Source organism: Vicia villosa, linkage group LG6 (genome assembly GCF_029867415.1).
Source record: "Vicia villosa cultivar HV-30 ecotype Madison, WI linkage group LG6, Vvil1.0, whole genome shotgun sequence".
Lineage (NCBI taxonomy): Eukaryota > Viridiplantae > Streptophyta > Magnoliopsida > Fabales > Fabaceae > Vicia > Vicia villosa.
In genome coordinates, this window is record NC_081185.1 from 121409843 (window position 1) to 121437617 (window position 27775).

General features: G+C 33.2%; 2 protein-coding genes and 1 pseudogene across 3 annotated transcripts; 1 reads left to right on the forward strand and 2 right to left on the reverse strand.

Moving 5' to 3' along the window:
* The first annotated feature begins 4487 nt into the window (after nt 1–4487).
* On the forward strand, nt 4488–5665 carry LOC131614551 (LEAF RUST 10 DISEASE-RESISTANCE LOCUS RECEPTOR-LIKE PROTEIN KINASE-like 2.4; annotated as a pseudogene).
* A 220-nt stretch (nt 5666–5885) lies between these two features.
* On the reverse strand, nt 5886–9066 carry LOC131612231 (DNA-directed RNA polymerase III subunit RPC8-like). Of its 2 annotated transcripts, none has more exons than XM_058884036.1 (8): nt 8906–9066; nt 7683–7837; nt 7486–7581; nt 7293–7380; nt 6783–6861; nt 6576–6645; nt 6405–6494; nt 5886–6174 (listed from the first exon to the last, which is right to left on the reverse strand). In XM_058884036.1, exons 2-8 carry the CDS (start codon nt 7791–7793, stop codon nt 6130–6132), a joined length of 579 nt encoding a protein of 192 aa, XP_058740019.1. In that variant the 5' UTR covers nt 7794–7837; nt 8906–9066; the 3' UTR covers nt 5886–6129. The 2 variants fall into 2 exon arrangements, with proteins under 2 accessions (XP_058740019.1, XP_058740018.1); XM_058884035.1 differs by having other exon boundaries at nt 7683–7930; nt 8906–9065.
* A 3607-nt stretch (nt 9067–12673) lies between these two features.
* LOC131609797 (long-chain-alcohol oxidase FAO4A-like) lies at nt 12674–17578 on the reverse strand. Its single transcript, XM_058881590.1, has 3 exons — nt 17273–17578; nt 16075–16344; nt 12674–14754 (listed from the first exon to the last, which is right to left on the reverse strand). The coding sequence occupies exons 1-3, from the start codon at nt 17567–17569 to the stop codon at nt 12922–12924; spliced, it is 2400 nt and encodes a 799-aa protein (XP_058737573.1). The 5' UTR covers nt 17570–17578; the 3' UTR covers nt 12674–12921.
* Between the last annotated feature and the right edge of the window lie 10197 nt (nt 17579–27775).

Sequence of the window (27775 nt, forward strand, 5' to 3'; positions counted from 1 at the left end):
TTTAAGAGTATTTTATTTCACTACATAGAGAAAGTATATTGAATTCATGTAAATGGAGGCTTAAGGTTAAGGACTCTGGAAAAAATTTAATAAATCGGTCTTGTCCTAGCACCTAAAGGCTGACGATGAGATTTCAATTTAACTTGACTTGTAATCTATGTATATGTAACCTGTATATATTTTGTTATTCGTTCTCATGAATTCGTTGGGCATAGTTCCAATTCTTGTATATTGTGTGTTGTTTGGCTGAGAAGCTATAAAAAATTGAAGAAAAATATTGAATAAAGGTAGTAAAATACAACTAAATCTACTAAGTTGGGTAACCTTCACCCGATTATTCAGTTCAACAATGGTTGATCCCTTATGTTTTATAAATGAGTGCATATGTAAGTACATTGATTAAGGAATGACTAATTGGAGTAAGTCAAGTATTGCCCTAAACATGTTTCCCTTTACAAAAGTTAGTTTATTCCAATCTCATGAATAAAATAGAAAAAAAATTATTCAGTCGAAGCTCGCATACGTGTTATGAAACACGTTTTAGAAATGTCTAAAATTTAGCGTTTGGGTATTTGAAAAGAGAAAAAGTCAGGTGTATAGTTAAGTCCATAGTAGAATTGATATTTTAGAGGGAGACTCTAGATTGAATTTTCACAAGACCCTTAGGACTAAACGAGTATAGGATGAATTAACCTTTAGCTGAACGGATCATGGATTCTCGTATGAGTATTTGTGTTTATGCTTTCATGAACTTTTATCTGAAAATTATGGATTTGTCCTAATTCTTTCGACACAAGCCAAATTTCTTGAGGATAAGCAATCATTTAAGTATGGGGGATTATATCAATGGTATTTTCATCACTTTTAACTATGTGTTTTAAGTTTTTTTTTCTTGATCTTTTCTTCCTATTTTGTAAGCTTGTAAGCTTGTAGGAGTTAAATGAAAGTTTGGAAACTTGGAGACGAGCTTTAGAAACACTGGATTTTCGCCTAAGTAGAAGTAAAACAGAGTATATGGAATGTAAGTTCAACAAAAGAAGAACTGTTTCTAACTTTGGAGGTGAAAGTGAGAGACCACATTATCCCTCAAGTCACAGAGTTTAAATATCTTGGGTCCGTAACACATAATGATGGAGAAATTGAAGGGGATGTAAACCATTAAATTCAATTTGGATAGTTGAAATGGAGAAAGGAGTTAGGTGTTTTATGTGATGAAAATGTACCACTCAAGATGAAGGGAAAGTTTTATAGGACTGCCGTGAAACTTGCGATTTTGTACGTGATAGAATGTTAGGCGGTTAAGAATCAACACGGGATTAAAGTAAGTGTAGTAGAGATGAGAATGTTGCGGTAGATGTGTGATAAGACTCGACAGGATAAAATTAAAAATGAAATTATTAAAGAGAATGTTGGGGTTGCGCCTATAGTAGAGAAGATGGTGGAAAATTGAATTAGGTAGTTTGGGCATGTAGAGAGAAGACATGTAGATTTTGTAGTAAAGAGAGTAGACCAAATGGAGAAAAGATAAACAATTCGAGGAATAGAAAGACACAGAAAGACTATAAAGAGAAGTTATTAAGAAAGATCTCAATATTAATGATTTGGATAGAACATTGGTCCTTGATAGAACAAAATGCAGAAAGTTGATTCATGTAACCGACCCCACCTAGTGGAATAAGACTTAGTTGTTGTTGTTGTTGTTGATTTCTTCCTATTTTATTCGATTTACTTCCAAACAAACTCATGCAGGCATAAAGTTCTTCAGAACATATGGTTCATGATTCTCATCTCAAACAAACTCATGCGGACTCTAAGCACAAGGCCTAAAAGACATAAATGCTTAAGAAGTACAGGTAATGGCCTATAATAGTCTAGTGTCCAACAAACACCGCATTCAAATATTTAGGTCCCTCGTATTTTTAGGAATAAACTGTATCTTTGAAAAATAGGTTAACTCTTAAAAGCTCCCTACGTGTGCTTTCAAGCCTCATCCCAAACTTTTCCTCACATAAACCACACCTCTCTTATACATACACATATATATATATATATATATATATATATATATATATATATATATATATATATATATATATATATATGGAGTGTGATTAAAGAAAAATTATTGTTATTGTATTGTACCCACAGAGAAAAGAAAATCAATTTTGACATATGCCTAACTCATATGATGTAGTTCCTAAAGGGAAATCCCCATGTGATATAAGAACCCTCACCTCAAAGTCGTTAAATGGAAGCTGAAAACCTATCAACGAAAAAATACATTCATGAAGAGGAATGACACATCCCTCATATGAAGCGCATAATATTTTGTCCTCTTTTGGAGAAAGCACCCTAGTCGAAAGAAGAGTCCGCCTCAGTGAAGGCATTGTTCATACTTTACCAGGAAAAAAAATAGTATCACATGTTTATTGATCCACCCACGACGAAGAGTCTTCATTTTTGGACTTTAGGTTCACATGGTGATTATCCTGATCCATCCCAGCTTAATTGCCAACAAGTAAGAAAGTGATCATAAGTATAGGCATGCAAATGAGACTTTGCCACCTCTTTATTTCGTTGTCACTGGGGTCACAGGCCAAAAGCACGCAAATGTGCCTTAATATAAGTTTCGGTTTTTCTTTCATGTCTGAAGTCACCTATAGCAATTGAATTCATCATACAGAATTTTGGAAAAGCAAAGCCCATGGAAATCTCCCTAGGATTAAGGCTGACATCAACAACCCCTCTTTGGAAGAAGTGTTTTCTCTTGAGTCCCCAATCATATTCCCCTAAGAACCCTAAAAAACGACAAATAAAAATATTGAAAAGAGGGTCAATGTTGTTACCTTGGAAATTCACAACTTCTGGAGCGCGTAGGGGTCAAGTCACTTGACCGCCGTGAAAGCCTTCAAAATAGTGAAACAAGGAGAAGAGGAGTGATAAAACATATAGTTGGATGAAATGGAGAGTAAGACATTAATCCTTCAGTCTCACAAGTGGGAAGGATAAAAGAAGATCAAATTTACCATTTAGACTTCATATATTTACTAGAGACATGCACACAAATAACAATCCAGAATCTAGGAAAACGCATCATCACCATTAACGGTCCTAATTAAACCTTGATTCCTTACAAAATTTGAGTATCTTAAAAAGATCACCTCTACGTCTAGATTTAGGGCCACGTGGAGGATTTATATTGCGAAATGTTTCAATTATAGGATAAGGATTTAATATGTGTGTTATTGAGGGAACCTACTCCAACCCAACAAACTCTTTCGATCATCTCCTCTGTAGTGTCGGTCAGACCAGGTATTCAAGGTGGTGAAGAAGAGCAGTCTTAAGAATGGTTTAGAAGCTCTAGCACAATCTTGTCTTTACACGTAACATCAAGGACTTGAGGGACAACTGTTCCGAGCTGGCCAAATGTCCAACAAGATTTGTCCAACTCCAAAGGCTAAACCCAAAGTACCCACATTGAAGAACGAAACACAATTGGAGTCTCGCTAGAAGACCCTACACCTAATCGAGTTATTGGTTCATCAGAAACCATAAGATCTACTTAGACAGTCCCTCATAACCCACGTCGTATCAAGTCGAAATGGTTTTAATCGCTCACCATAGATAAGTCTGTCATGCGCCATAACAAGTATTCATACATTCTCACTCTTCCAGATTACATCTCTTTAACTTAAATAACTTGGACGTTGAAGTGCTAATTTTTTCCAGTCTACCCTTGCTCCACGGTATCAAAGAGCTCCTTTCTACAGCATCATTGATCTCTCGTTCAGCAATTGAAATATATTACCTTTTATATTTAACATTATCATTGACCTCAATATAACAACTAAAACTAAGTTCATGTATTAGATTCTAAATTGCATTAGTTTCGACCCATTTTTATAGAAACATCACAAAGTATGGAAATTATATTGCATTGAATTAAACATGAAAGTGAAAGTCAAGTTGACTGAACCACTCATTATTTATCTTTATCTTTCCAAAACCAATCCAATTATTCACACTTCATACACTATTACTTGTTTGCTCTTGCGCAAGAATGAAATATCTGCTTCATCATTCTTCTTCTATTATTGCTTTCTTTATCTCCTTCACATTTTTGATGATCTTCGTCATCAATATTCCAACGAGTTTGTGCGAGGATGATGGATATTACACGAACTACAATATCCCTTTTAACTGTGACAGCGATACCACAAACCTCATGTACCCATTTTGGGGAGAAAACAAAGAAAGGTATTATGTTTTCTTCATAACATAATGTGTTGTTCAGCATTGTTTTATCACAGAAAAGATAAAAGTATATTGTAGGACTGTAAAGTGTATAAGCTTTTGATTCATAACAAAGATCAAGAATAAATGCATTAACACATGGTTGGGAAAATGAAGAAATACAGTTATGTCATAGTTTTAAAAATTCAGTCATTTTTATTGCTGCTGCAAAATACAAAGCAATTAGTAAATAAATGACCATCAATTTCTTTTCAAGAGACAATGTATAATTATTATAAGTTCTGCCTAATTTGATTTTCTTTAACGTAGGTTCAGAACATAACCGGAGGCTTTATTGTGATAGTGATAGGTAACAACAATAAACAACATCACTTTTTATGGTACAGGTAGACAACAAAAGAGTATTTTCAGGAGAAGAAGAAAGCTTGTTGAGTACAATGTGGATACTTTTATGCAAAATTATAATTTATCTATGCCAAGAAAATATAATTATACAGAAGTAAAAAGGATCACAAACTCATTTCGAGAGAAATTATGCCAAGGGGGGTATGGTGTAGTGTACACAGCAAATTTAATCGATGGTCATCAAGTGGCACTGAAAGTAATAAATGAATCAAAGGGAAATGGAGAAGAATTCATATCGAAAGTAATAAATGAATCAAAGGGAAATGGAGAAGAATTTATAAACGAAGTTGTTAGCATTAGTAAAACATCACATATGAACATTATGTCACACTTAGGTTATTGTTATGAGGGGAACAGAAAGCACTAATATATGAGTTCATGCCCAAAGGTTCATTGGATAGATTCATCTATAAAAGTGAATTTCCTAATGCTATTTGTGATTTGGATTGGAACATTCTGTTCTAAATTGCAATAGCATCGCTATTCGCTAAAGGACTAGAGTACTTCATCAAGGATGCAACTCAAGATTTTGCATCTTGATATCAAACCCCAAAACATTCTTTTGGATACAAATTTTTGCCCAAAAATATCTGATATTGATTTGGCTAAAATATGCCAAAGGATAGTATTGTGTCAATAGAAGGGGCAAGAGAAACTATAAGTAAAGCATTTGGTGGAGTTTCTTACAAGTCCAATTTGTACAGTTATGGAATGTTAATTCTTGAGATGATAGGAGGAAGAAAGAACTATGACATTGGAAATTCATGTACTTCTGAAATGTATTTTCCTAATTGAATTTATAAAGATCTTGAACAAGGTAATACTAGTAACACTCTTATAAATAGTTTGAAAATTACTTTGGTGAGCCTATGATGCGCACTCAAACGAAATACAAGGACCACTTTCATCAGTGTCATATCCTCTAAAGCCAGTCTTGTTTTCTCCTAAAAAGCCACCACTACAAGTAGACTGTATATCCTCATCCAATTTGTCCGAAACAAATTAAAAGTATCAAAATAGTTGTTCTATACTTCTGTTGTGAATTCAAGTCATGCACCATACTTGTCTAAAAAATAACAATGTATGACAAATAAATATATAAAAAAATTAAATGTATACCAAAATGTAAGGAGTTAAAAAAATGTATGACATGTAATTATATCCACGAAATAACAAAAGTATGGTACCTTACTTACAGCATGATGATAGTTATGCTGGTTGTATAAATAGAAAGGCAATGGAATTCATTGAATCAAAATTTAAAAAATTTACAAAGCAATGGAATTCATTGAATCACATTCCATGTTTTTAAGAGATGTCCACAAGAACATGAGCAAACCATTAATTTCTTCTAACCTAACTAGTAATAACGACTAATTACTTTACGGTTTGCTTTTATTTTGAAGCAAAATAGGGGCAATTTCTTCTAATTGTAATCTTGAAAATGAATAAATCCCGGGAATGAATTCATCACCACCAAGAAACAGGACCCAAACCATCTTGATCTAACGATCCCTGTAAAATAGACATTAAATCAATCCTCCATCAATGTGCAATGCTTGTTTATTAGGATTTAATCTATCTTCTATACATTGCATATCAATATGGTAAGAAGTTCAAACTCAATTTCTTTAATTGGTTTGTTGATGATGCAATCGATGAGTTTAGATTCATAATTAAAAGATATGCATGAACCAGAGAAATGAAGAAAGTATAGGCCAAAATGGGGAACAAGAAATACTTACACTAACCAACATTGGAGCAAATGGCTTTGATTCTTTTGGTTGCTCAACTGGAATTGGAGGGTAACTCACACTTTGAACTTGGAATTTAATCTGCCATGTTGGTAACCAAAATTTTGTTTCATGCTTGTTGGCAAGGCATACAATTTAAGATAAAAGGAAAAGGAGTCTAACCTCGTCAGAATAATTAATACCAAGTGATAAATCATTTTCATCAAAATCCCAATACCATGTGCCTTTGTTGCTGTAAATTTCACCAAAATATAAACATGATGTTTTAGCTACATGATGAGAGGGGGTTTTGCACGAAAAAATAAAAGATCTTATGTGGATATGTTCAAATTTCATCCCAAAAGTAAAATTGTATAGAAGCAGCATTACCTATTTTCTGCTTCATAATGGTTTGGATTGGGCATGTGATGAGTAGGAATGTAAATGTCATCAAAGAATCCAATGGATACTGTCAATCAAAAATACATAATTACTAAACAGGAAATATCTTAAAATACATCTTAAATTTGATAATCCATGATATTTTCAGATGGTGCAGATATTGGATAGGACTGTAACATGATGCAAATAGTAGGTTATTGTCGGTGATAAAATAACAAGAGAATTTACAAAAACCAGATTGACCACAGTTCAACTTGCAGGGTCACACACTCACGCTATTATTGTCTAGAAACTCTAGATAGTATTTAACATTGACTCATATTGAGTATTGAATAAATCGTCGTATTCCAATAAAAGTGGGGTAAAAAAGCAATAATACACAGGCACAGTACAAACCACAAGTTTTATTTTTCTCATCAGAAACTAAGTCTAAATCAAAAATAGATATCTAATAAGTAGTATAAAAATAGAGGAACCAGCTGAAAATTGAATACATACAGCGCAAGCCATCAGCATTAGATGAAACAAGTTTTGCAGTAATAATCTCCCCCGGAAATGGACGAAACATAATCAAATTAAATACCACCTGTCAGATATTCCAGAATACAGTTATATAGAATACAAATCCAATCAACTTCATAGTCTCATTATGTAGAATTCAAAAAGTTCAACACAACCCATAAACTCATACCAGGTAGGTCGGAGCACCGTCACCAGGGAAGATAGCCCCACCTTCGATGGATATGATATCATAAACAGATACGCAAAGGCCCAAGTTTGCAATAACCTAACATGAGTACAGAAACACAAAACAAAGACAGGTGAAATAAGTTAAATAAATTATATATAATGGGTCATAAGAAAATGAAAATGTTAGCAACAGAAAACCTTATCCAAGAAAAGCCTCTCAAGCTCCGTGTGTATGGCTTCTCCAATGGGAAGAGAAAGAAGAGATGGAGGCAAGGCCAATTTATGCTCAATCTTACTGAGATAAAACATTGACCCTATACCCTGTTAGGGAGTGCTATCCAGAAGAAACAGGACTACAATAGAAACTATCTGCGGCTTCAACCAATAGAACTTCAATAACAAAATGAAATACAAGTTCTTCTGAATCAAATGTAGTTGCCCTTATGCTGCACAACAAAAAGTGACTTTTAGAATGTTTAAAAAGGGAATTTATGAACTAGAAACACCATTTCATGACTAAGATTGTAGTTAGAGACAATATAAATAAACTAAAACAAAAAGTTCCCCCACTTAAAAGATCGAGTCCATTATGTCCCTCTTCAAAGTTAAGCGTATAAAATAAAATAAACAAAAATGTGAGGGGACTCGGAGAACGGGTTACAAACAAAAAACCAATTGTCTTTTTTTCTCACATATCATATCACTCATAAATTTCTCACACGCTTTCTTTCTAGAATTTCTCTGTCAATATTTCTTTTACATTACAAAATGTAGGTGGACATTTGTCTTGAGCTTTGCACCATTTGGTTTAGAACTTAGTCTTGATCTAGTATTTTTAAATAAAAGGCAATTTGACTTGATTTAGTCTGGCTCTATAGGTTTATTTGACAGCGCCTTCTATTGAACTATATATCACAGAAGATTTAACATAAGCTCTAGCCCACAAGACCGAAAGTTTCCCTGCACTAGAACAAACCAGAAACAGCAGACTCGACTGGCAGCTGCAAACCAAAAACAGCAGAGTACACCCACCTTGACCATACTCTCCGAAATCGAACTGTGACAGAAATGACGACTAAACCGCACATTTTAGTCCTATGAATAACATATGCAAACATGAACATTACACAAGATGCATGGATGCAAAATTAAACAATACACTAAACTCACTCCACTATGTAGTCCACTATGTAGCAGTAATTGTGCTCAGCCCTATATGAATACTACATCATTTGAAATCCTTGAAAAGAAACACAAAAATTACACAATTATTTGGAACCGCCTCTTATATATAACATGCGGAGTTACAAACACACCTCCCTGCCTAATCCCACAATTATCATGAACAAGCAACAGGAGCAAGCAAGTAGAATGGAAAAGCAAGCAAAACGACATAAAATACAAGCAACATAAATGAATACCTGAGTTGAAGTGTGAAGATGAAGAAGACGACGGTGCTAGGGTTCGCGAAATCGTGCTCCGGCGAGGTTGCGGCAACAGAACACCGGCGAAGATGCGGTGATGGGACTCCGAGGAACGGGCTACGTCTAGGGTTTAACAAGAAACTGAAACAATTAGGCTTTTGTGTTTTTAACACTTAATAACATAGACCATAATACGTAATTTTTTGTATTTTTATAAAAACTAAATCCAATTTATTTATTGTAAAAATTAATGTCTAAGTTAAAATTCTAGTCAAATTTTTTATAATTAAAATTTATTTTTGTCAACTTTGGCAATTATATTTGATGATATTTAAAAATTATATATTTTTTAATTAATATAATTTAAACATATCTTTAATTCATATTTATTTTTAAAAATATGTAAACTATGGTAAAACAAATTTTAAAATTTTTAAAAATTGTTAATTCATTTTATAATTTAGGTTGTGAAATAAAAATTGAATATTCAATGGGTTGTGTTTAATTTGTTATTATGATTTTGATTTAATTTCTTTGTTTTCATTTAAAATATATAAACAAAAAATTTTATGCTCAAAAAACTTGTAAATAAACTTTTCTATATCATGTGAGGAATCTCATTCTAATCGATGCTAAGATAACGTAAACTTATTTTAGAGAAAATGCAAGTTGATTTTGTTTTCTCTTAGATTATAAGAATTATCATTCCAGTTAGGTTAGATTAAGTTAGGTTTTAGAAGATTTGAGTTTGACATATGATAAATTTAAAAAATTTGAGTCTGATATATGGTCTATTATAGGCTTTTTCTAGAACTATCAAAATGGGTTCGGTCCATCGAGTCGACCCATGAGCCTTATATTTTATCGTGGGTCGGGTTGCAAAAAAACTTTAAAAAAACACGACCCTATCTTTTTTCGCCCAATCCACCAGGCCTATGTTTTTCATGGGTCGGGTCAGGCCGGCCAAACGGGTTTCAGGCTGGCCCATTAGAAAATAAAATTTTAAAATAATTTTAGTTAATTTTGGAGAAAAATATTGAGTTAAGATATAATTGCATAAGTGTATTTCAAGTGAAAAACAAAAGTTAATGAGGATGAAGATATGTTTCAAGATGACATGATTAAAGAAATAGTTGTGAGAAAAAGAGAAAGTTTGATAAATATTGGAGATAATATTCAGTTTCACTCTACTTTTGCATAGATATCTTCGTAGGATTCATATATATGAATGTTGATTTGATGAATATTTTAAATATCATTTAACTAAGTTTATCATTACTCTCTATTTATGTTATGTAGTTTTTATCTATTTCATCTTTTTTATAAATTTAAAACTATAATATTGAAATAAAGGATTGACTGGTCCGCCGGGCCGGCCCACCAGGCCACAAGGTCTATTAGTAACTGGGCTGGAGTCATTTTTGGAAGTCTATGAAGTAATCGGGCTAACCCACTTCAGTCTCTTATATACTTTGGGCCCCCGGGACAGCCCATTTGACAACTTTACTTTATTCTATGGCCTGATCTGACCATTTTAAAAGTCAAGCCTATTTAAAAGTCTGTTTCTCATTAAAGTTTTCAATTAATCCATATTATTAAAGAAACCTTATAGGCCGGTCTATATATGCATATATAGGCCCAAATATTTAGTCTTTTTTCCTAATATTTATGCATATATAGGCCAGCTTATTTAGTTTTTTCCCCCTAATATATATGCATATATAGATCAACCTATTTAGACTATTTTTGATATATATATATATATATATATATATATATATATATATATATATATATATATATATATATATATATATATATATATATATATATATATATATATATATATATATGAAAATATAGGCAAAACTATAAGACTTCATAAGCTTTTTTAATATCCCAAATATGACCTATTTAATTATGGGCTATACTACGATGACACCATTCAATGACATTGTATATAACTTACACCCGATGTGTACATTTTGTTTTAGCCATGCACATATATCAAAATATGATTAAAAAAATTATTAAAATAATAATGAGTACATATTAATGGTAGAATGTACGGTGTTAGTGTATAAAATGGTGTCATCGTATCATTTTTCTTTTGATTAAATAGGCTTTTAAAAAAACTTAAGTCTGACATCTTTATTAAATAAGTCTAATGTGGTCTTAAATAGACTAGGCTATAGCACCCAGTAGGTCAGCCTAGTCTATTCTCATCCCTAATCCCAACCCACATAAAACCCTCGACATATCTAAGTCATCTAAAATATCCTTCTTGGACAAGTCGATTGCTACTACTCAAGTCCTTGTCGTCCATTAAAAGGAGAACATAATCGCCACACTCAAGTCTGTATTGTGCTTAAAAATGGAAATCGCCTTCTTACTATGGTCCACTTAGAGGCGAATATTTTCAAAGACATGTATAGTCTCTAGATTGATGTAGTTATAATCAAATATAGGTAAAAACATTAGCTACAATATAATGAATGACCGTCCCAAAGAATTTAGAGACTCCAAAGAGGGTCTGAAATTATAGATAATGATAATAGTTTTTATATAGTTAAATTTGCCAAAGCTGCATACAAAGAACAAGTAATTTCATATGGACCTTGAATGACCTTTGACTACTACCTCGTCGTCTCCAACTAGACACATGAGTTTGCTTCTCCAAATGCAAAAGTGGAAAGAACCATCGTTTGGGTGTGCTTTCCAAGACTAGATTTGGTTTACTATGATGAGAATTTCTTGTTAACCATGACCTTCGCCATAAGTCGCTTGATTAAAATTTATAACAATACCTTGAAAGTCTGCATGGAAGATTCTCCAGAGTTTGTGTTGAAGTGTCTCACCCTTTCATAATTAGAAAATTTAACGTCAATGGTCACTAGTATAAAATCACCTTTGCCTCAATTGCAGCACTAAAATTAGAATTAAGAACAATCAAAATCTTTCATAGTTAGAAAATTTTGGGTCAATGATCACTAGTATAAAATCACATTTGTCGCAATTGCAACACTAAAAATGGAATTAAGAACAATCAAGATCTTTCATAGTTATAAAATTTTGGGTCAATGGTCACTACTATAAAATCATCTTTGTCGCAATTGCAGCACTAAAAGTGGAAATAAGAATAATCAAAATCTTTCGTAGTTAGAAAATTTTGGATCAATAGTCACTAATATAAAATCACCTTTGCCGCAATTGCAATACTAAAAGTGGAATTAAGAACAATCAAGATCTTTCATAGTTAACATTTTTTTGGGTCAATGGTCATGAGTATAAAATTATTAAGAACAATCAAGATCTTTCATAGTTAAAAAATTTTGAGTCAATGGTCATGAGTATAAAATCACTTTAACCGCAATTGCAGCACTCAAAGTGGAATTTAGAACAAATCAAGATCCCCATCAAATTGCTCAAAACAAAGAAAATACTATTTCCAAAGCTAAGCCTGCTAAACATTAATAGATGAAACTTGCTCACACACACAACTAAGAGGTTTTTAATTTAAACGTGGACGAAAATTGCAAAAAGATTGATATAACCTACTAAGATATAAAAAACAGAACCTTTGCAGAAGTAGGCATCTTAAACTTGGAGACACTTTTCCATTCTCACTCCTTCACTTATTTGAATTCACTCCTTCTTAAATAACTGTACCAATGAAAATTTGTGTTGCTTTTTGCTAGGACTGTATAGATATTGGTTTCTGATTTACCAGTTATACTTACAAAGTTTGCAATATACTGTCTAATATGAAAGTTAACAATCAAAGACACATGTTATAGTCGAAACATCAACCATAAAAGTATATTATAAGCAATTACATGTACATGTTTGGAAATCCTACAGAGAGAGAGAGAGAGCTCAAACTGTTTGATCTCTCTCGGGCGAATTTCCAAACACCGATTATTTAGTAACCATAACAAAAATAGAAAAAAATTCTAACGATATATGAACTAGACTGATTCCATTAGCCTAGTACTTTTATTAATTCTGCAACTTCATTTTTTCCTTTTAAGGACTTGAAGAACATGTTGTGCTGTGCAATATGCAATAGCCTGAACAGTCACCATTGGATTCACACCCAATGCTGTTGGAAAGACACTTGAATCTGCAAGATAAAGACCCTCAACTTCCCATGTTTCCCCCATTTGGTTCACGACCGATTCCTTCGGATTAACGCCCATACGACAGCTCCCCATCTGATGTGCCGAGCATATGGGTGTCGAAAGGTCGGTTAATGGCCTTGAACTTTCTTCCTTCACGAATTTCTCGAATTCGTTATAGCTCACTTTCTTAACATTTAAGCTTCTTCCCTTATTATTGTGTGTCCCGATTTCTTCAGCCCCGGCTGCTGCCAGAATTCTCAGCACCTTCTCAATTCCTTTGTTTAAATTGTCTCTGTCTACATCTTTTATCTTATAGCTTATGCAGTTAGATGAATCCACAGTTCCTGATCCTTGATCCCTTGCCAGTGCGAAAACATGAGCTGTTCTTGAAAACTTGCGCATTCGATCTTTTATATCCAATCCAGAACTCCACGGCATGAGAAGTGAGAATAAGCCCGGATGCAACGAAGGCGTTTGGATCACTGCCCCGTATCCGGTTCTCTCAATGTCTGCAACAACTGTAGACATTGCTGTCATAATCCCTCCTTCGTAGCTTTTCTTATGTTCCTCCGGCCACAACTCGGGCGAAGAGGGTGAATCAGGGAAATAACCCCAAGCCATTGTCACTGGATGAAGACGCAGGTTTCTCCCAATGTTTTCGTTTTTCAAACCACTTCTCTTGAGTAACGGTGGAGTACGGAGTGCTCCACACGCTACAATCGTGACCTTAGATTCAACCACACATATTTCTTTTTTACCATTGTAGTCAATTTCAAACGCAACTCCTTTCGCTCTTTTACTGTCTCTTCCTTTCTTTTCCCCGTGCAAGATTTGTATAGCCTCGCAACTAGGAAGAATTGCTCCATTACCCGATTTTACCACGTCCACAAGCCATGTTTCTAATGTACCCTTCTTCTTTCCATCCTTGCATCCCAAGCAACACCAACCACAGTAGTGATCAGGTGGAGCGTTCCTCGGAATAGTACTAACAGGATACCCCATTTCATGACACCCTTTTCTCAATACCGCATTATTAAATCCTTCTTCTTCAATATCAGATTGGACTCCCATTTTTTCACACACGACATCAAGTGCTTCTTTGTATAATCTACTTCCAAACAATTCTAGCTCGTGACGATGGCACCACTCCATGCATACATGGTGAGGGGTTTTGATGCTGGCTGACCAGTTGACTGCAGACCCTCCGCCAACTGTCGAACCTGCTAGTATTAGTACAGACATATCGTCCGTTGCTACCAAACCATTCGAGAGGTACATTTGTTCCATGGCTTGTCCTTCAAGAAGGGAAAGATTGTTCCGAGCAAAATAGTTTCCTTTCTCCAATACCAACACTTTGTAACCACTTTTTGCTAGTACTCCCGCTATCACCCCGCCTCCTGACCCAGAACCAACAACTACTGCATCACATTGAATAACTAGAGAAGGAGACGAGACAGTAGAAGCTTTATTCTCTGGAGGAGCGACGGATACAGGGAATCCAATTCGTCTTAGAGAATCTGTAATAATGTGACGCGGGTAGTTCATATGGACAAGTCCTTTGTAAAGAGGTCCAAAAACCTCGTCATCTTTATCATTATCACAATTTTCTTCTGATTTCGATGTTTTATGTAAAACGTTTTTCTTCTTCTTCTGCGCTTTAAACTCTGGATCAGGTCCATTATATCCAATTGCCTTCCATGATAGGTTGTTTTCTTCTTCATCTATCTGAAAACAAAAGAGATCGTGCTTAATTAGTACACGGTCCCAAGCTATCATAAAGACATACTTTGAAACAAAATATAAACAAAAATGGTATGTGAAAAGTTGAGTTAAATATTAAGACCAAATACATCAACTTCTCAATCCAAGAGAGAGTACTAGTTTTGAAAACATTATATTATTAACACTTTTTTAGATGTTTATGTTATGTGGCTTCCATACATAGATAAATATATTCGTTTTCCTTTAGGTACACAGAATTGGTGGTGTTTCAATTGTGTCTGTAGAAACTTCATCTAGGAAGAGTAGTGGGCAAGTTTTTGCTTGCACACATTCTTAATAGAGGAGCATACTCATTTCTTTTGAGAACAACTTTAATCACCCAGCACATTTTCATAAAAACTGCACATGATTTTAAAAATACAATCTGGACAAGAAGTTTTAGTCCCTTTCTCTTGATTTGGCCCATGCAAAGTGGGTTAGCAGCCCAAAAGAATTTGGCCTAATTCACCGTGGACCCTAACTAGCAGGGCCGTCTTTGAGGGCGTGTAAGGCGGACAAATGCACATGACCTAACTAGCAGGACCATCTTTGAGGGCGTGCAAGGCGGGCTACTGCACATGGTCCAAAGTTTGTCACTTGCACAAGGTCTAAAATTTGTCACGGTTAAACTCTAATTAAATAGGACCTCATGATATTTGTTACAGTTAAATCATGGTTAAATAGAGCTTCAATTTGTTTTATCATGGTTAAACTACAACTAACATATATGGGATTTCCAAAAACTTAAGACGACTTTGTAACCAGAACCGAATTGGATTGTCCTATCCTCATGTGCATGGTGGGCTTTAAGGTTCATTGAAAAAGACTTTTGAAAAACTTGGACCACACTAAAGCTATGAGAGAATTGTATACATTAACTAACTCCTGACATGGTTTTCCATTCTATTTGCTGTGAAGGACAAGTAATGAGAGTAAATATACAAATTTGTAATACATGTATATACTAATGTTTGTTCTTTTTAGTACTACCTCTTCGGAAATTGTACGAGAATAACAAATGAATGTAGGGCCCAGTCTTTAATTGGAACCCAAATGGAAATCAAGTCTTATTATTTTGTGGAATAAGAAAGCCTCACAGTATTATTTTTTCAAGAGTGTTGAAAAAAACATGTACATCATAGTAATAATTCAGTAGCACAGAACAGAACAGTGGCAACACTTATTAATGATCAAAAAAGGAAAAGAAAGCGAAAGAACCTGAAAGCATTCAATGCATTCAACAAGGAAGTAAAGTAGTAGTATTAGACTATTAGTATAATTTACCTGAGTAAAAAATACAAAGAGAGTGAGAAGCTTAATGGTTCTGAAAAGCATCCTAAGTAGACCAAAGTAACTTTGAGACCAACCCTGCAGTATTTTTTCGCGTTTCTCCGGCGACAAGTGAGGGTAGCTATGGAAAAATGGGAATTTGGTAGAGAGACATGCAGCACCACAGTATATCAATGTGCCAAACCATGTTGATAGTAGCCATAAGGATAACATGAATAGCCATGTACTTGGGTGTTCCAGTTTCTCACTCACCAAAACTCCTAGCTACAAATTATTAAACCAAAAATTAAAATACACATAATAAATAATATATTATATACTATAGGCTTTAATTAGAGTAGTTGCTACTACAACCTTTAGTATTTAATTCTGTAGGGTGGAATGTGAATAACAGAGACTGTACATGCATGAAATTTATTGGCTGACCCAGTGGTTTGAGGTTTCATACACTTGTTAAAAATAGGTTTTTGTACACAAATTAAAACAGCATGAAGAGGCATCAGATGAAGGGAGGCCAGTTCGAATCTGCGACACTTAACTTATTTATCTAAAAAATATTATTTAATTAATGGATATATGTATTAAAATGTTTTTATATTTATCATTAAATGTTTATAAATTTTAATTTCCAATATAAAGAAATAAATAACTCATTAAATTCTTATAATCATATCAAGAGTGTAGTTGGGAAAAAATATATAATTAATACCATATATTTATGAAATATGTGTTGTTTTGAAACAAAATAAAAATTCTAAAACCACCAAATTTTGAGATGGAGTGAATAATAAACATGTTATAGTGTGTACTGGCAATTAATGTGGTGATCAATCAGTTTTCTGTCATTAAGTGAATATACCGAAAGAAAGGGAATTAACAATAACCTGAAAGAGACTCATTACTTCTTGATTAAGAATATAGAACAAAATTAGTTTACCTATAATGTTCACCCCAAAAACTAATCTAATATAATGTTGACAGACCAAAATATTGCAAACATCTAACTACCTTTTGTTTTGACATTCAAAGTAAAATTTGAAGAACCATGATTTCATGCAAAGAGAAATTAAAAAAAAAAAAACTGACCTTAGACTTTAATTAAGGGAGTAATTGCATGCTCTTTTTTCAGAAATAAATGATCAAGATAACATAAACAAAAAGAGAGAAGAGCAGAAAGTTGCAATGATCCTACATGTTCAGGTGTGCCAGCCATGGAAGCTGAAGTTCTGTAGAAATTGTTGACAGATTCATCAGAGGAACCAACAATATTTCTGTCATTGATTGAAGGCAAGAGAGTATCACAAAGTGCTACAAGAGACTTCATTTGTCTTGGAGAAAGTGAGTTTCTAAGAGGTTTCTTCTGTTGTTTTTCACTACTCTGTGTGTCAAACTCCAACCCACCAAGCTCAACAACAGTGTGAACTTTTGCTTCATTTCTGCTAATACTCTCTCTATTGATCTCCATACTTGACTTGTTTTTGTTTCTCATTTCTATTTCCCAAAGCTAAGCTATTTATATAACTATAAATGCATTGTTTGGTGCATTAATAACTTATAGAATAAAATAGAAAGGAAAATTGTATTATTGAAAATAATGACAGTCCAACCTATAATTAATAAGTTTTTATAAAGATTACTATAAAAAGTTTTTAATAAATATTTTATATGTTCCTACTTAATAATATATCATATTTTTTTTAAATAAACAAATGAGTGATGCACTAACAATGGTGATAGTGAATCCCGCCACTTCACTTTTATTTTAACAAAATTTAATGATATGGTAAATAATTGATTTTCTATTAAATGACACTGTAAAACTATTCGTGCATATCCATTAAGTTCTTTTTAAATATTGTTTCATCACTGTGTTTTACTAAAAATAATAAAAGGTTAACTTTATCCAAATAAATGATCATAAATTAAATTGAATAGAGTATAAGGAAGCCATTATTGAGTACAAGAAAGTAAGAGGAATTCGTTTTGAAATCTTGTCAAATTAATTTTGATAAAATTGTTTTTTTTTTCTTTTTCATTAAGTATTTTTCTTTAGTTTTTAAGAAGTAACCTAATAAGACACTTGACGGAAAGAGAAATAAGCTGTTAAATGGCTTATCTTTATAAATAATAAATTGTATAGAAGAGAGTAAAAAGGAAACCGCTATAGCATAGAGGACAGTAAAATGAAGCTGTTATGCAATCTCGTAAAATTAATTTGAATAATTTGTTAAAATTGTTAGTTTTTCATTCATTTATATTTTTTTTTTTTAATAGGCTACTAGTACTAGGCTGAATTTCAAGTTGATGTCGTGAATTTAAACAGTAGACCAAAATTATTTATAATTTTTGAATGTGTATGAAATAATTTAATACAACATTCGAGGAGTTGAAAAAAAAAAGCTTAAGAGTAACTAATGAACTTAGATAAGAAATAACACTTCCAATCACCTATCTCAACCTACTAGCAATAAACTTAGATAGAATTGTAATCAGATAATCGACAAGGAAATAGGTCAAAAATCCAACAAGTGCAGAGGACTCTTAACTTTTAAAATCAAAGAAATAAAAGTACTATTTATGTCTTTGGTCAACTTTCCATTATGGTAAAAGTCAGTACATCAACTCATCTTTTAAGACATCTCAAAATTATTTTATAATCCCAAGATTAATTCCATCTGATCTGAGACTGTTAAAACTGTCACAATCTCAAATTGCCTGTTTAATCTCAACCTCTGAAAAAGGTAGCGTTAATACTGACCCATTCTCTGTAGTAATCTCAACATCTGAAAAAGGTAGCGTTAATACTGACCCCTCCTCTGTAGTGATAGATTTAAAAGAAAGATCTCTTATCTTTGGCCGATCACCGCTGACGAATGAAAATAAATGCATTGTTTGGTGCATTAAAACCTATAGAATAAAATTCGGCCCTTCTTTGTACCAAAAAAGAAAAAAAACATATAGAATAAAATAGAAACGAAAAATTGTAATATTGAAAATAATGACCATCCAACCTATAATTAATAAGGTTTTATAAATATTTCTATAAAAATGTTTTAATAAAAATTATATATTTTCCTATTTAATAAAATATCACATTTTAAAAATATTTTTTTATTATTGTATTTTACTAAAAATAATTAAAGGTTATCTTTATCCAAATAAACGATCATAAATTAAATTAAATTGAATAGAGTATACGGAAGTCATTATTGAGCATAAGAAAGTAAAAGGAATTGGTTATGAAATCTTGTCAAATTAATTTTGATAAAGTTGTTTTTTTTTTCTTTTTCATTCAAGTATTTTTCTTTAGTTTTTAAGAAGTAACCTAATAAGACACTTGACGGAAAGAGAAATAAGTTGTTAAATAGTTTTTAAAAATATTTAGTTAAATATTTAAAAATTGTTTTACCAAAAATATTAAATGACTTATCTTTATCTTCATAAATTATAAATTGCTAGAAGAGAGTAAAAAAGGAAACCGTTGTAGCATAGAGGAGAGTAAAATGAAGCCGCTATGCAATCTCTGAGTTTCAAGTTGATCTTGAATAAAATTATTTATAACTTTTTTGATTTGTATGAAATAATTTAATACGACAATCGAGGAGTTGAAAAATAAGTTTAAGAGTAACTATTGAACTGATTTGTAAAAATAATTTAAAAAATAATTTTTTTATAAAAAATGTCAAAATAATATATATATATATATATATATATATATATATATATATATATATATATATATATATATATATATATATATATATATATATATATATATATATATATATATTATTGGTCCAAACAAATCATTCTAATATAAGATATACCAAACATGATAGGAAGAAATTCAAGATTACAATTCAAACATGATAGGAAGAAATAACATATACAATTGTTATTACTCTTTTATTTAATTGAATATCATAAAATATATTAATTCTACATAACATTTAGTTGTATTATCGAAGTTTTTATTGTCTAAGATAACATATATTAACATATATTTAATTGAATATCATAACATATATTTAATTGAATATCTTTTATTTATTTAAGCTTTATTAATATGTTGTTGATTAAATATCACTAATAACTATAATAACAATTGTATATGAGTAATAACCAAATTTTATGGAATCTGAGAGGATGAAGTTGTTTGTTCTCATTCAACCATTTGAAAAGCGGTTGTAAATACACTATCTATTTATGAAGCCCTTCGTCTCATGCACCCGGATAAATCACCGGGACCCGATGGTTTCAACCCGGCTTTTTATCAGAAATTTTGGCATATTTGTGGGGATGATATTTTTGCAGCCGCTTCGGTTTGGTTGGAACGTGGTTTTTTTCCGGCTTCTCTAAATGAAACAAATATTTGCTTGATTCCCAAGTGTGCTAAACCTCAGACTATGAAAGAACTAAGGCCTATTTCTTTATGCAATGTTGCTTATAAGCTGGTGGCTAAATTGCTAGCGAATAGGATGAAGAAATGCTTGGGGAAATGTGTGTCTGAGGAACAGTCTGCGTTTGTGGAAAATCGTTCCATTTTGGATAATGCGATGATGGCAATTGAGATTATCCATGCGCTCAAGCGTAGAACAGGTGGTAATAAGGCTCATATGGCTTTGAAGATCGATATTAGTAAGGCCTATGATAGGGTGGATTGGGGTTTTTTGAAGGCGATGTTAAGGAGATTGGGTTTTGCAGATAGGTGGATTCATTGGGTGATGATGTGTGTGACATCTGTGAGTTATTCGGTTCTTGTGAACTCAGACAAAGTTGGACCAATTAAACCAGGAAGAGGGTTGCGACAGGGTGACCCACTGTCACCTTATCTCTTTCTTCTTATAGCTGAAGGTCTTTCAGCTCTTATAAAAGGTGCTGTTGCTCGAGGGGATATCCACGGTGTTCAGATATGCAGAGGGGCGCCTAGTGTGTCCCATCTGCTTTTTGCTGACGATTGTTTTTTATTTTGCAGGGCTACCATTACAGAGGTGTCTCACCTTATGGAGTTACTTAAAATCTATGCCGCTGCATCTGGTCAAGAAATTAATATGACAAAGTCAGAGGTTTTCTTTAGTCGTAATCTTAGTATCCCGGCCCAAGAGGATATTGCTAAAATGATGGGAGTTCGTCATGTTCTAGGAACAGGCCCTTATTTGGGTCTTCCGTCAATGATAGGCCGCAGTAAGAAAGAGACTTTTGCTTTTATAAAAGATCGTATCTGGAAGAGAATTAATTCTTGGAGGGGTCGGTCTTTGTCTAAGGCAGGTAAAGAGGTGATGATAAAATCTGTTCTGCAATCTATTCCTTCTTATATCATGAGCGTGTTTGTTATTCCTGACGGCGTGGTTAATGATATTGAGAAGATGTTAAATTCCTTTTGGTGGGGAGGTGGTGGGGGTAATAAGGGCATACATTGGTTGACTTGGGAGAAGTTGGTTTGTTCGAAGCGAGATGGTGGGTTGGGGTTTAGAGATTTCAGGGCCTTCAACTTGGCTATGGTTGCTAAACAGGGTTGGAAGTTGTTGTCTAATCCCGCCTCTTTAGTGTCCAGATTCTTCAAAGCAAGGTACTTTCCAAATTCCTCTTTTTTGGATGCGAATTTAGGCTCTAATCCGAGTTTTGTGTGGAGAAGTCTCTGGAAGGCTAAGGATGTGTTATCTTTGGGCTGTAGGTGGAGCATTGGGAATGGTAGTAATATTAAGGTCTTACATGAACCTTGGCTTCGAGGGAGAAATGATTTCCGCCTTAGAGGTCCGTTCCCCGAAGGTGTGTATCAACTTTCGGTTCAAGATCTTCTCTTACCTAATGTTAAGAGTTGGAACACTCAAGTTGTTAATTCCTTATTTGATCAGGTTGCTGCGAAAGACATCTTGAGTATTCCCTTGATTGAGGAGGTTGTAGATGATAAGTTTGTTTGGGATGAAGAGAAGAGTGGGGATTATAGTGTCCGTACGGGTTATAAACTTTGGAGGAATTCTCTTTCTTTTCAACCAAAGTATAGAGTGGATGGAAATTGGGACAGCTTGTGGAGCATTATGGCTCCGCCTAGAGTCAAACACCTTCTTTGGAGAATTTGTCGTGGTTGCTTACCTTCACGAAGAAGACTTCGACAACATTATGTTCAATGTTCTTTGTCTTGCCCGGTTTGCGACATGGAAGAGGAAGATGATTGGCATATTTTCTTTGGTTGTCATGTTATTAATTCTTGTTGGCAGGAAGCAGGTTTGTCTTCTATTGTTGATCCTCGTTTACAAACTTTTAGTGATGCTAAGTCCCTTATCCTTGATATTTGTAGTAGAGAAGAGAATAAAGATGCAGGACGTTTTGCTATGGTGTTAGAATGTATTTGGAAGAACCGTAATAATATTGTTTGGAATAATAATAGGGAATATCTATCTAGAATTGGTATTCAAGCTTATTATAATTGGTTTGATTGGTTTGAGGCCCGTGAAGTTCAGGTGTCGAATATTATTCCTCAGCTTCCGTTAGTTTGGACTCCCCCCGCAGAAGGATGGCTGAAGTGTAATGTTGATGCTGGTTTTAGTAGACATTATCAGACTACAAATAGGAGTTGGTGTGTCCGGGATAATTTGGGAAGATTTATCACTGCAGGTGTAGCATGGGATAATGGCCTTATGTCTCCGTTAGAAGCCGAAGCTTTAGCCTTGAAAGAAGGTATTCATAACGCTATTGCTATGAATCTGAACAAAGTGATCTTCGAAAGCGACTCTCAAGTGGTGGTTCATGGAATCAATTCTTCGGTTACCGGTAATTCTGAGTTTAATACCATCATTATGTCTATCCAAAGATTGTTGAGTTCTGTTACAAACTTTGAGGTGAAGTTTATTAAGCGTCAAGCGAATATGGTTGCCGACTCGTTAGTCAAGGTGGCCAATTCTTGGTCTAGACGTAGTATAGTTAATGTTATTCCTCCTTGTATTGATACTCTTTTGATTAATGATATGAATTAAGTTTCTTCTTGTCAAAAAAAAAAAAAATATGAACATAAGATATCTTACTAATACTACTAAATTATTTAAAATATAAAATATTAAAATTATATATATATATATATATATATATATATTAATAAAATTTTTTAGAGATCATTAAATAAAATAAATATAGTAGATCTATTGACTATTTTTCTTAAAAACATATTTAAAAATAACTATGAATGTTAATAAGCATAACTAATCGAATGAAACATAAGTATTGTATGAATAAATAGTAATAGAATGAAACATAAGTAATGTATGAATAAATAGTATCAAAATTATATGATATTTTTTTTATTAATCATACAATTTGTTTGTCATTTATAAAATTTTAATGGGACAAGTTCATCAAATATATATATATATATATATATATATATATATATATATATATATATATATATATATATATATATATATATATATATATATATATATATATATATATATATATATATATATATATATATATATATATATAATTGAAATATTAAAATTAAAACTTTAATGAGGTCAATTCCATCCAAATACAAAATAATATATTACGGATACACATGCGTAATTATATGGTACGTGCATATGGTATTGATATTAACACATTTAATTAAATATTGAATAATAACGAGAATAAGTTTACTATTGATTTAAATATTTTTATAAATAATTCCAAAACAAAAATATTTATAAATATAGGAATAATTAACTGTTGATTCAAATATTTTTATATATGAAATAATTGTTAGAACAAGATTGAGAATCTATGTTCAGAATCTAGTTTTGTTATCGTCAAAACTAGATAAAAATTATGTCTGCCATAACCTACCATGGAGATATAAACTACCTAAGGATCATCTCTGAGAAGGATCCAAACCTTGCCTCTCTTATGGTTGATGCAAGTGAATTAATCCAAAGCTCTCAAATCCAGTACTGGGAAAACTACTTCACAATGCTTCGAGGTCCTGTGTTCCCTTTGTTGGTAAAAGAATTCTGGAAATTTGCCAGTATCAGTGATGATGGAAACACCATCCTGTCTGAAATCTTCAAGCTACCCATCGTTGTTACCATCTCATCAATTGTCAAAGCTACAGGCTGTGTCTCATCTGGAGTAACCATTGAAGAATTCCAATCTGACTTAAGGTTGGTAAAAACCTTCAAAACCCTATTTGATGACTCGGTTCCTTATGAACCAAATAATCCTGAACACCTCCTCCCTTATCCTAAAATCTGGTTTAAATTCTCTCTAACAAATTTTCATCCTAGGATGCAAGTAAGGAATGTCATAACTCATGATGACAGAGTGTTTGTGTTTCGTCTAACACACCACTATAGGGTTGATCTTCCTAAAACAATCTTCAACCATCTAAGGGACACCATTAGGATATCCCGAAACCAGACACACTTCCACATCCCATATGGAAGAGTTCTGTCTGAACTTATCATAAAAGATGATATCTGGAGATTAGTTGGACAAGTAGGGCCTAAGCGTGCTCTCACTTCGGAAAAGTGTGAGCGGGTGAACAAGATTGAAGAACTCGGATACTAATTTCTCTTACGGAGGAATTTACTCAGAAGTTCTGGTCAAGGCATCCAGCATGCAAGCCATCTAAGACTAGTGGAAGAAGCAGTAGTTAACAATCTGTAATACCTAAGTCTAGGACTGTGGAAATATTGTGATCATTGTTGGATTTTTATTCTATGACCAAACTTAGTAAAGCTTCTGATTGAAAAATGTTTCTGCCTTAACCATCATTCAAATAACTAAAGGAACAAAATAAGTCATCTCCACAAAATATGTTAAGATTTTAATAATGAAAAAGCTTTAGAGAACCCCAACCACATTCGTTTGTCTAAACTAACACACAATCAAAAGCCATTAATTACTCTCCCTAGGAATCATGCAGGATAATAATGATGTTTCACGAATAATGACCTCGAGGAAATGAAAAATCTCAAAAATCCTTTAGACTTCTCTCATGCGTCTCTATGTAATGATTAACTCTCTACACTAGGTTCATCTCCCTTGAAACTCATTACCCTAAAAACCAAACCATCACTCCTTGAAACCTTTCCACTCCCTGACCGCCTCTATAAATTCCTTCATCCTTCAACCCAAAACTTCACTGCTCCTCTCATAAAAAATATTCCTCTTCATCTTACCCAGCAAAACTCCAGTTCCATGGCTGTTAAAACCTTCCTTAGAAATGGATGCATGCTCGAAATCATCAATGAAAAGCGCATCAACGAGTCAAATGATGAATATTGTCTTCACAAATGCTTTGCATATCAAGGCTGGAACGGATATAAGGAAAATTTGAACAAGCAAATCTATCCTAACCTTGTCAATTTTTTTTGGCTATATGCATCTGTCAGCAATGATGGACACAACATTTCATCCAGCATACTCAGCAGTGAAATAGTTATCTCTCAAGCTTCTATTGCTGAAGCCATTCAGTGCTCATCCGATCGAAGTCTCATGCCTTTAGAGTACTTTGATTACCTTGCTAGAAATCATTTTTCTCAACACTCCAATCTTCCAGTCGTAGTAAGACGATTCTATAACAACCCTAAAATTCTGAAGCCTATAAGTCAAGCCTGGGCTATGTTTTCAATGTCTAATCTTATGCCTCGAGGAATCTTCCTAAATAATTTATCTGTACGGGATAGATATTTAGCTTACTGCCTTCGTCAGGGTCATAAGTTAAACCTTCCAGCTATCATCTTCACTCATCTAAAGGAAGCTATTAGGTTTTTCAGAACTTCTCTGGAAACCTGCTATATACCCTATGGGGGAGTCATCTCTGAGCTAATTGAGAAAGTAGGAATTCTCACTCACCTTAGGAAAATCGCGCTAGCTAGGAGTAACATTTTGTCTAGATATAGGTGTGAAGATTTTGTGTTTGATTATTCCCAGCTGTAATGTTTTAAGTGTTTTTTAATGATCTGCTTGATTTGTTTCCTGTTTAATAAATGTTTTAAACTATTTACAACAATTTCAATTATAAAAACAGAAGAAGAACTGATTAACATGACTAAATCACCTGATTATGAGTAACCTTCTGTTCAATACAGGTCCTTTTTAAACTGATAAGTCTTAAGAGTCAATAAACTCAACTCATGAACCAGAAGTTTCTGTTGTTTAAAGTATGCAGGAATAATATCTGAAACTAAAGGAACATATTTTAAAAGATGCACGCATACATAGCTAAACTTATTAATCTTCTGAAGAATCAGGAAACTATTTCAGGGGGAGCTATAAATCAGAAATTAATTTATATGATTATCTAATTCAGGGGGAGATTACATATCTCAGGGGGAGAATACTTTTTAATACATCTAATCTCATTCAACCCTCTTAAAAGCTTTTTGATTATGACAAAAAGGGGGAGAAAAAGTAGATTTTGATGAATAAGTTATTGAAAAATAAGATGCTTGATTGAACATATAATTGAACATATAAAAGGGGGTGAAATATACTTGCTTAATTATTATCACCTCATAAAATTGTTCCATCAAAATACATGGTTTTTGTCATCATTAAAAAGGGGGAGATTGTTAGAACATGATTGAGAATCTATGTTCAGAATCTAGTTTTGATGATAACAAACGTATATTTTGTGAGTAACAATTTTATTACTAATGATTTCATTGAGTGTGCAAATATTATGCTATAAGCCTTATACGACAACATTAGAAAGAATCTCAAATAAGCACATCATCAGAAGTTCTGTACAAGAGCAAGAATTCAACAAGACAAGCTTCAAGGATTTAAACAGAAATATCAATATACATGAAGATGCGTTACAATAAGAAGATCACATAAATAGAAGATCAGAAGTTCTGGTAGAGTAACGCAGTGACATACAAAAGCTACAACAACAAAAGCACACGCGGACAAGAAAAGAAAATTCAATCTCAGCCTAAAAAAAGCAAAAGTTCATAATCAAAAGAAAAACCGTTACAAACATCATCATTAGCAAAACGGCTGCAACAAGTTAATGGAACAACTCCCAAGGTTAATTGAAGAAACAACCCACATGCGGCGCGTTGGAAAGACAAGCTTAACTAAGGAAACACGCTACCAACTTCATCATCACGCTAAGGATAAGATTCTGCCATGAACAACACTTGTCATTCATAATTCAATCGAGACAAAGCATTCAAAGCAATCTCCAAACAATCCTCAACGACTAGATTCCAATGGTAAGATATCAAGCTATATATAGATCAAACTTCAAACTTGAATGTGCATCCATTGTACACCCAATGTGTCAATAGTTCACCCAGTGGTTCATCCAGAGTGTGAATCTAGAGTGTGTATCCATAGTGCATCTACAAAGTGCATCAAAAGAGAGATCTTAAGAGAAAATCTGTAGAAGAGAAGCTGAGCATGAAAGCGTAAAAGAAAAAAATGTGAAACCATGCTTTAGAAGTTACACAAGAGGCAACATATACTTAGTATGTGATGAATCAATTCATAGTGTTGTTATACACTAACTATAAGCCTAAGTCAAGAAAATACAAAAGAGTGAAAAAGAAAATCATGCTGTTAAGCAGTATGCTCTAATGGAGTTTTAAAAAAAATCCACTAATACTTGTTCAATTCACATATTGCTCACATTGAATGACTAGAGAAACTAAATACACTGAGTTGCTGCTCGAGAGTGTTTCATGTTTGCTTATGTTCATTAAATGTG